The following is a 10,971-nucleotide window of genomic DNA, read 5'->3' on the forward strand; positions in this document are numbered from 1 at the left end:
CTCCCCTTCCCCCCCCCCCCGGGAGGAGCGGCGCGGGAACACACCGCAGGGATCTACTGGGTTTGGAGACTCCACACGGGGTCGGGTGCCAGAGATAGAAACGCTCAGTCACAGGCCAGGTGGCCACGGAGTGCGGCCGGAGACCGGGGACACGGGAGTGACTGCTTTTCTCTGGGGGCGCACTGAGGAGCGGGGCCCCGAGTTCTCGGCTGCTCCGGGTGGAGACTGGGAAGCGACCATTTTTGCCCTAGTCCTCCAAAGCTGTACCGAGAGCTTGCAGGGAACAAAAGCTCCTGAGATCAAACCCGAGCAGCTTCCTTAGCCCGGACCAACAAGGGCGGGGCAATTCAGCCTCCGGCAAAGACATTTGGAAACCACAGCAACAGGCCCCTCCCCCAGAAGATCAGCACGAACAGCCAGCAAGCCAAGACCAAGTTTACCGATCAAGGAGAACGGGAGAACTCCAGCGCTAGGGGAATACTGCACATACAATTCATGGTTTTTTTTTTTTTACCATGATTCATTAGTTCATCAAAGTTAATTTTTGTTAACTGTTTTTTTTTTATTTTTCTTTTTCCCTTTTTCAACCAACATCTTATCAATCCCTTTTTTTAAAAAAAAATTTTTTTTATTTTTCATTTTTAGAGTCATATTTTATCCCTTCATAGTAGTTACCCTTATTTTTGGCATATATATATAAGTTGTTCTCTCTTTAAAATTTTAAGATACAGTTTCTTCTAACAAATCAAAATATACCCTAAATCACTAGTGTATGGCTTTGTTCTAGTCTCCTGCCTGATCAAATTCTCTCCCCTTTTCCTTTTTTTTTTCTTAAATCTTCTTTCTTTTTTCAAACAACTTCTTATCAAGTCCTTTTATAAAATCTTTTATAATTTTCATCTTTACAGTCATCTCCCATCCCTTCAATGTATAAACCCTTATTTTGTACATATATGTCTTTCTTCCTTTAAAATTTTAGGAGGCACTTTTTTCTAACAGACCAAAATACGCCGAAAATCTAGTGTGTGGCACTGATCTATGCACTAGCCTGATCATATTTGATCATATTCTGCTTTTTTTGTTTTGTTCTGTTTTTGTTTTTATCTTTTTTTTTTTTTCTCTTTCTTTTTTCTTTCTTTCCCTTTCTTTTCCCCTGGTTTCAGGTCTTTTCTGATTTGTATACATTATATTTGCTGGTGACGTTGTAAACATGTTAGCATTTTGTTCTCTCATTCATCTAGTCTCCTCTGGACAAAATGACAAGACGAAAAAAATCACCTCAGCAAAAAGAACAAGAGGTAGTACCGTCAGCCAGGGACCTACTCAATACGGACATTAGTACGATGTCGGACCTAGAGTTCAGAATCATGACTTTAAAGATACTAGCTGGGCTTAAAAAAGCGTGGAAGTTATTAGAGAAACTCTTTCTGGAGAAATAAAAGAACTAAAATCTAACCAAGTCGAAATCAAAAAGGCTATTGATGAGGTGCAATCAAAAATGGGGGCATTAACTGCTAGAATAAATGAGGCAGAAGAGAGAATCAGCGATATAGAAGACCAAATGATGGAAAATAAAGAGGCTGAGAAAAGAGAGAGAAACAACTATAGGATCACGAGGGCAGAATTCGAGAGATAAGTGATTCGATAAGACGAAACAACATTAGAATAATTGGGATCCCAGAAGGGGGGGGGGAAGGTATATTGGAGCAAATAATAGCAGAGAACTTCCCTAATGTGAGGAAGGAAACAGGCATCAAAATCCAGGAGGCACAGAGAACCCCTCTCAAAATCAATAAAAAGAGGTCAACACCCCGACATCTAATACTAAAACTTACGAGTCTCAGAGACAAAGAGAAAATCCTGAAAGCAGCTCGGGAGAAGAGATACGTAACCTACAATGGTAAAAATATTAGATTGGCAAAAGACCTATCCACAGAGACCTGGCAGGCCAGAAAGGACTGGCAAGATATCTTCAGAGCACTAAACGAGAAAAATATGCACCCAAGAATACTATATCCAGCTAGGCTGTCATTGAAAATAGAAGGAGAGATAAAAAGCTTCCAGAACAAACAAAAACTAAAGGAATTTGCAAACACGAAACCAGCCCTCCAAGAAATATTGAAAGGGGTCCTCTAAGCAAAGAGAGAGAGCCTAAAAGCAGCAAAGATCAGAAAGGAACACAGACAACATACAGTTAACAGTCACCTTACAGGCAATACAATGGCACTAAATTCATAGCTTTCAATAGTTACCCTGAATGTAAATGGGCTAAATGCCCCAATCAAAAGACACAGGCTATCAGATTGGATTAAAAAACAAGACCCATCCATATGCTGTCTGCAAGAGACTCATTTTAGACGCAAAGACACCCCCAGATTGAAAGTGAGGGGGTGGAAAACCATTTACCATGCTAATGGACACCAAAAGAAAGCTGGGGTGGCAATCCTTATATCAGACAAACTAGATTTTAAAACAAAGACTGTAACAAGAGATGAAGAAGGACACTATATCCTACTTAAAGGGTCTATCCAACAAGAAGATCTAACAATTGTAAATATCTATGCCCCGAACATGGGAGCAGCCAATTATATAAGGCAATTAATAACAAAAGCAAAGAAACACATTGACAACAATACAATAATAGTGGGGGACTTTAACACCCCCCTGACTGAAATGGACAGATCATCTAAGCAAAAGATCAACAAGGAAATAAAGACTTTAAATGACACACTGGACCAAATGGACTTCACAGACATATTCAGAACATTCCATCCCAAAGCAACGGAATACAAATTCTTCTCAAGTGCCCATGGAACATTTTCCAGAATTGATCACATCCTGGGTCACAAATCAGGTCTCAACCGGTACCAAAAGATTGGGATCATTCCCTGCATATTTTCAGACCACAATGCTTTGAAACTAGAACTCAATCACAAGAGGAAAGTCGGAAAGAACTCAAATACATGGAGGCTAAAGAGCATCCTACTAAAGAATGAATGGGTCAACCAGGAAATTAAAGAAGAATTAAAAAAATTCATGGAAACCAATGCAAATGAAAACACAACTGTTCAAAATCTTTGGGATACAGCAAAGGCAGTCCTGAGAGGAAAGTATATAGCATTACAAGCCTTTCTCAAGAAACTAGAAAGGTCTCAAATACACAACCTAACCCTACACCTAAAGGAGCTGGAGAAACAACAGCAAATAAAGCCTAAACCCAGCAGGAGAAGAGAAGTAATAAAGATCAGAGCAGAAATCAATGAACTAGAAACCAAAAGAACAGTAGAACAGATCAACGAAACTAGGAGCTGGTTCTTTGAAAGAATTAACAAGATTGATAACCCCCTGGCCAGACTTATCAAAAAGAAAAGAGAAATGACCCAAATCAACAAAATCATGAATGAAAGAGGAGAGATCACAACCAACACCAAAGAAATACAAACAATTATAAGAACATATTATGAGCAACTCTATGCCAGCAAATTAGATAACCTGGAAGAAATGGGTGCATTCCTAGAGATGTATCAACTACCAAAATTGAACCAGGAAGAAATAGAAAACCTGAACAGACCTATAACCACTAAGGAAATTGAAGCAGTCATCAAAAAGCTCCCAAGAAACAAAAGCCCAGGGCCAGATGGCTTCCCAGGGGAATTCTACCAAACATTTCAAGAAGAATTAATACCTATTCTCCTGAAACTGTTCCAAAAAATAGAAATGGAAGGAAAACTTCCGAACTCATTTTATGAGGCCAGCATTACCTTGATCCCAAAACCAGACAAAGACCCCATCAAAAAGGAGAATTACAGACCAATATCCTTGATGAACATGGATGCAAAAATTCTCACCAAAATACTAGCCAATAGGATCCAACAGTACATTAAAAGGATTATTCACCATGACCAAGTGGGATTTATCCCTGGGCTGCAAGGCTGGTTCAACATCTGCAAATCAATCAATGTGATACAATACATTAACAAAAGAAAGAACAAGAATCATATGATCTTCTCAATAGATGCAGAAAAAGCATTTGACAAAGTACAGCATCCTTTCTTGATCAAAACTCTTCAGAGTATAGGGATAGAGGGTACATATCTCAATACCATAAAAGCCATCTATGAAAAACCTACAGCGAATATCATTCTCAATGGGGAAAGGCTGAGAGCTTTTCCCCTAAGGTCAGGAACGCGGCAAGGATGTCCACTCTCACCACTGCTATTCAACATAGTATTAGAAGTCCTAGCCACAGCAATCAGACAACAAAAAGAAATCAAAGGCATCCAAATCGGCAAAGAGGAAGTCAAACTCTCACTCTTTGCAGATGATATGATACTGTATGTGGAAAACCCAAAAGACTCCACCACAAAACTGCTAGAACTCATACAGGAATTCAGTAAAGTAGCAGGATATAAAATCAATGCACAGAAATCAGTGGCATTCCTATACACCACCACCAAGACAGAAGAGAGACAAATCAAGGAGTCGATCCCATTTACAATTGCACCCAAAACCATTAGATACCTAGGAATAAATTTAACCAAAGAGGCAAAGGATCTGTACTCAGAAAACTATAAAATACTCATGAAAGAAATTGAAGAAGACACAAAGAAATGGAAAAACGTTCCATGCTCATGGATTGGGAGAACCAACATTGTGAAGATGTCAATGCTACCTAGAGCAATCTACACATTCAATGCAATCCCCATCCAAATACCATCCACTTTTTTCAAACAAATGAAACAAATAATCCTAAAATTTGTATGGAACCAGAAGAGACCCCGAATAGCCAGAGGAATGTTGAAAAAGAAAAGCAAAGCCAGTGGCATCTTAATTCCGGACTTTCAGCTCTATTACAAAGCTGTCATCATCAAGACAGTATGGTACTGGCACAAAAACAGACACAGAGATCAATGGAACAGAATCAAGAGCCCAGAAATGGACCCTCAAGTCTATGGTCAACTCATCTTTGACAAAGCAGGAAAGAATGTCCAATGGCAAAAAGACAGTCTCTTCAACAAACGGTGTTGGGAAAATTGGACAGCCACATGCAGAAGAATGAAACTGGACCATTTCCTTACACCACACACAAAAATAGACTCCAAATGGTTGAAAGACCTAAACGTGAGACAGGAGTCCATCAAAATCCTAAAGGAGAACACAGGCAGCAACCTTTTCGACCTCAGCCGCAGCAACTTCTTCCTAGAAACATCGCCAAAGGCACGGGAAGCCAGGGCAAAAATGAACTATTGGGATTTCATCAAGATAAAAAGCTTTTGCACAGCAAAAGAAAGAGTCCACAAAACCAAAAGACAACCGACAGAATGGGAGAAAATATTTGCAAATGACAGATCAGATAAAGGGCTAGTATTCAAAATCTATAAAGAACTTATCAAACTCAACACCCAAAGAACAAATAATCCAATCAAGAAATGGGCAGAAGACATGAACAGACATTTTTCCAAAGAAGACATCCAAATGGCCAACACGCACATGAAAAAGTGCTCAACATCGCTCGGCATCAGGGAAATCAAAATCAAAATCTCAGTGAGATACCACCTCACACCAGTCAGAATGGCTAAAATTAACAAGTCAGGGAACGACAGATGTTGGCGGGGATGTGGAGAAAGGGAACCCTCCTACACTGTTGGTGGGAATGCAAGCTGGTGCAACCACTCTGGAAAACAGTATGGAGGTTCCTCAAACAGTTGAAATTAGAGCTACTATTCGATCCAGCAATTGCACTACTGGGTATTTACCCCAAAGATACAAATGTAGGGACCCGAAGGGGTACGTGTACCCCAATGTTTATAGCAGCAATGTCCACAATAGCCAAACTGTGGAAAGAGCCAAGATGTCCATCGACAGATGAATGGATAAAGAAGATGTGGTATATATACACAATGGAATATTATGCAGCCATCAAAAGGAATGAGATCTTGCCATTTGCTACGACGTGGATGGATGTGGAGGGTCTTATGCTTAGTGAAATAAGTCAATCAGAGAAAGACACGTATCATATGACCTCAATGATATGAGAAATTCTTAATCTCAGGAAACAAACTGAGGGTTACTGAAGTGGTTGGGGGTGGGAGGGATCGGGTGGCTGGGTGATAGACATTGGGGAGGGTATGTGCTACGGTGAGTGCTGTGAATTGTGCAAGACTGTTGAATCATAGATCTGTACTTCTGAAACAAATAACGCAACATATTTTAAGAAAAAAGAAAAAGAAGAAGATAACAGGAGAGGAAGAATGAAGGGGAGTAAGTCAGAGGGGGAGACGAACCATGAGAGATGATGGACTCTGAAAAACAAACTGAGGGTTCTAGAGGGGAGGAGGGTAGGGGGATGGGTTAGCCTGGTGATGGGTATTAAAGAGGGCACATTCTGCATGGAGCACTGGGTGTTATGAACAAACAATGAATCATGGAACAGTACATCAAAAACTAATGATGTAATATATGGTGATTAACATAACAATAAAAAAATAAAAAAAAAAAAGAAAAAAAGTGTAACTGTGTCCTAGAGTAAAATGACTGGTTGTTCCAGGATAAGAAAGAGGTAAAACCTGAATGGATGGGAAGGTTGTAGAAAAGGAGTCTTGGGAAAGGAATTTTCTGCGTGAGCAAGCAGGCTAAGACTGGAATGAATTTAAGTTTTTAAAGAATGAGTCTAAATATCACAAGTACACATGCAAAATTAGAATTTGGTCTTCTCCCTGTTAAAAGGACAAACTTTTCTTGAAATATTGGTCTATAGAGAGGCTGTGAAAAGTTTGTCTTTACTTTTTAAGTAATCTGCCCAGAAAGCAAAGATTTTGTGTCTTATCAAAGTAATTTTCTGTGCTTAAGTGTCATCTGTATCAAGATTTTAATTACTTAGAAGGGAGTCTTCTATATTTCCGAGTTAAATTTTGTTCTCAACTATGTAACCTTTTGGATTTGCCTTTAAAATCTTGTGTTGCCACTTTGGTTATGTGAATCACTATTTCATAATGATCTACGATCCTGTTTAGTCAAGTGCTCAAAATTTTTGACATTTTGACAACTTTCCAAAATCAAATTCTAAATGGTGTCTTTGCCATTATAACAACCTAGATTTCTCTGAGGGTCCCTGGAAAATCTCAAAGGATTTGTCTCTTACATTGTAAAAAATAGATGTAGAACGAAATACGTTTATTTGGCATGTTAAATTACATGGGAAGCACTGACAAATAAGTGATGATAAACCTTCTTAGGGTATTAGGGCGCAAGAGGAGGCAACCCCAAGATGGGCCCCTTTGGCATAAACATTATTTTGAGTTAAAAGTAATCAAAACCCAGGGGTGGCTGAGTGGCTCAGATCACCATCCCAGGGCCCTGGGATGGAACCCCGCATTGGGCTTCCTGCTCAGCGGGGAATCTGCTTCTCCTTATCCCTCTGTCCCCACCCCCCACCCATGCTCTAAAATTAAATCTTTTTTTTTTAAAGTAATCAAAACCCAGCAGATGCAGGAAAAGTTCTCTGCCTCCCCCACAACTGCCTAAATTTACATTGTAAAGGAGAGTCTGTAAGGGGAAGAAAGCTAGTAAAAAACACTCCCTTTTACCTAAGGAACTCATCTGCATAATATGGCAACCGTGTTTTTCCAAACACCCCCTTTCACCTCCTTGCTAATGGTCTTTCTCCCCCTTTGTGTCCTCAGACACCCCCCCCACACACACACACGCCTCTCCTTAGCTCTTAAAAGCTTCCCGGTGCCTAATTGTCTTTGGAATCGCCTGTCTGTATGGATTCCCTGTAAGTACACCTATTAAATTTGATTTTTTCCTGTTAATCTCTCTTACGTGGGTTTGATTCTAAGTCCAGCTCGAAGGACCACAGGGCAAAGGAAGATCTTCCTCCTCAACAGGTGTATGTGTATGGATATATGTTCCAATATGTCCAATTATCTTAAACTGTTTCACACCACAGAAATAACTACATTTCTTTATCAAATGAACTCTCATCACATCTTTAACCATGGCCATTTTTTAAGTGTTTTGTCATTTACAGTCATTGTTTTACTCTGATCCTTCTGCAAATGTGCTTCATCTTCAGAGAGCTACACAATGGTAAAAACTCTGGCAAGTATTCTAGAATACAGATTTCACCTAACTTTAAGATCATAAAACTGAACTAGGTAAGAATTTCCAGAACTAATGAAAAAAACTGGACTCGAGCAGAACAAGAATTAACAACATGGGGCTGAATGAACTGATGAAGATTATAATTTTTTCTTACAACTTTTTCTTTGAAGCGTTGCTGGTTCCTTAATATTTTTTTTTCCTCCAGATTTAAGAAACCTCTTTACTCTTACGCTACTTGTGACTTAAAGATACAAAATACATTGGGGAACCAGGGAGGGGAATTGGGACTTGGAACACTTAGGTCAGTGAAAAAAACAATAACCTAACTGGTAAACGTCTGCTTTTACCAAACATGAACAGTTATGCTGATATTCACGTCCTTTATTTTCACTTTTCCCCTGCGAAATGAACGTTTGTTCAAATACCCCGTTTCAAAGTCCTGGGCACTCAAACAAGACCAATCCGAATGACACTACTGTTTATGAACAATGCTTTTGTTGTTGTTGTTCCTATGCTGTAAATCCCAAGGGCAGGGGACCAGGGGCCAGGCCTGATGATAAAATCGGTCTCAGGGAGACGAGGAACAGACTGTCAGGGGGTACGCTTGCAGCTCCAGAGGATGGAGCGCGTGCGAGGGCCCCCGATAGAAAATAAATCTGCATGTCAACCGCCACTACAGCCCTGATATTCACTTCCACGTGCCAAGAAACAGAGGCTTCATCAATGTATTTCAAAGGCATGAGAGGCCACGAGGCGCCTATCAAAAGGCAAGCTGTCAACAAAACAGAAATCCATAACCCTTCCTCCAGGACGCAGGGCTTGCTAACAGAACGTGCGCCCACAAGCCGTTCTTCCCGATTCCCTCGCGCTCCCAGGTTGGGACTCGCGCGGCGCCCGGCGCGAAGAGGTGACGTAAGCGCGCCTTGGGGGCGGGGCGGGACGGGTGGACGCTACCATCGCCACCCCCCCCCCCAACCTGGCGCGGCCCAAGGCTCGGCCGGCGCCGACCGCCGACCGCCGACTCACCTTTCCGTCGTTGTGAAAAGGGAGGCCAAGCTCGTCGGTGGTGGGTGGGGGGCGAGTACAGCCCGTCTCCTCGGCCGCTCCGGCGGCGAACACCGCGGAGGCAGCGGCCTCGTAGTCCGGGAAGGGGTTGGTGAACGCCCGCTCCTCCATCTCTGCTTCCCCGCCCAGATGGAACTTCAGTCTCTTTGACATGGTCTCGCCCATCTCAGCCGCGCGCTCTTTCCCTACCCCTGGGGCCGCGCGGCACGGCGAGCGGGCGGGGACAAACCTCCTGGCGAGGCGCTTCGCTTCGAGCAACGCTCTGGGAGCCCGGGAGTGCTCCCGGCGCCCTCTCTCCGCGACCCTGCGCGGCGGGGGTCGACGGCTTTCTCTACGAAGGCTGCCAGCTGCGAGGACGAGCGGGGCTTCGGAGCGGGCGGGAGCCTCTCTGGGGGGGCCGGCCTCGCGGCGGGGCGCCGGCACATCTGGCGGCAGCTGTTGTGCTGCACGTGCTGCCCCCGCCCCGCCCGGACGCCGACTGGGCCGCCGATGCCCGGTGGCGCGGGCTCGGGTAAAGCTGCCCGGCGGGGAGCGAGCAGGCTCCGCAGGGGCGCTCAGGCCGGAGCCTCCGCTGCGCTAGGCAGCTCAGAGTCCGCACACGCCTGGCCGCATCGCCCCTTCGCCGCCGCCGCCCGCTCTCAGGCTGCGGCCCCCGCGGGGACAGGGACCCGCGGCTTGCACAGCCGGTCCGCGGCGACGCGCACGGCAGGGGTCGGAGTCTCCGGGCTCTGGAATCGCTCCCGGGATCGCCGCGTCCGGCTCCTCTTCTGCGTCTGAGACCCTCTCCAGATTTTCAGAGAAAGCCGAAGGACCGCGCGTGGCGCTTCCCGCAGGAAAAGCCTGTAGAGAATAATTCGCTGTCACTCAAAGTGTGTGCCGTTTGCAGACCAGGGAAAGCGCGTCCCTAGACGCGCCATCATCAATCTGCATTTTCACCAGCCGACAGGTTCCGCGGATGTCCTCTGCCCCCGGTGCGCCAGCCACGCGAGCAGCAGCAGCTCTTTGATATTAAGGAAAACAAAATTTCTAATAAAGAAAAGCATTTCAAAACAGCCTAAAACACTGCAAGGATAGTGTCTCCCCGGGGCGGGGGGGGGGGGGGAAAAAGTCCCCCCTATTCATCACAGTTGGGAGGGGGGTGTCTGGAGGAGGAGCCACCGGCCTTTTTTTTTTTTTTTTTTCCTTTTCACGTTTTATTTCAGTCCCTTTGTTTGAATAAACATATCTTTGGTAACAGGAGGTAATGTTAAGCATACTTAATCATCTAAATATTTAATTGGCCTGAAAGGTTCCTCTTTCTTATTTGCCCCGGGAACATAACATGCATAGTAAAAGGACACAAATAAATCGTGCCATTTATGTAATCACAGTATGATCAACAACAGTCTTTGTTGGTTCTCTTTCTTCTTGTTGTCACTTTAATTATTTGGGACCAAATAGATGTAATGATTTCTCCTTGAGGAAAATATCTTATGCCCCCCCACCCCCAATTAAATATTGATTGAATGCCAGCTGATGCTAGGTGATGACGAATAGACATTAAAAAAGGTAATTTCTGCCCTTCGGGTTCCTACAGTTAGTGGGTGAAAAAGGTAAAGATTACAGCATAGGAAGAGAAAGTTGTTTTTTATTCTGGAACCAAGCAGGATGCTTTAGTATAACAAAAAGTGACGTGATAGAGGAAAACACAGTATCATACAGGAAGGGATCAATCCTCCTGCCTCTGGCCTGGCCCCCCACTACTGCCTGTACTATTGTCTCCCCCAACTGTTCATGTGAAACACCCCCTATGATGGGACG

General features: G+C 43.6%; 1 protein-coding gene across 2 annotated transcripts in view; it reads right to left on the minus strand.

Moving 5' to 3' along the window:
- Positions 1 to 10,239, minus strand: part of LANCL2 (LanC like glutathione S-transferase 2) — a 57,910-nt gene extending 47,671 nt beyond the window's left edge. Inside the window, exon 1 of one of the 2 annotated variants that reach the window (XM_073886908.1) lies at positions 9,133 to 10,239. In XM_073886908.1, coding sequence (XP_073743009.1) covers positions 9,133 to 9,336 — 204 coding nt within the window. In that variant the 5' untranslated portion in view covers positions 9,337 to 10,239. The remainder of the gene's footprint in view (positions 1 to 9,132) is intronic. The other variant, XM_025853149.2, reaches the window with a different exon arrangement.
- Positions 10,240 to 10,971: the final 732 nt, after the last annotated feature.

The sequence above is a fragment of the Callorhinus ursinus genome, unplaced genomic scaffold (genome assembly GCF_003265705.2).
Source record: "Callorhinus ursinus isolate GAN/ISIS: 27379988/994484 unplaced genomic scaffold, GSC_fseal_2.0 scaffold73, whole genome shotgun sequence".
Taxonomy (NCBI): Eukaryota; Metazoa; Chordata; class Mammalia; order Carnivora; family Otariidae; genus Callorhinus; species Callorhinus ursinus.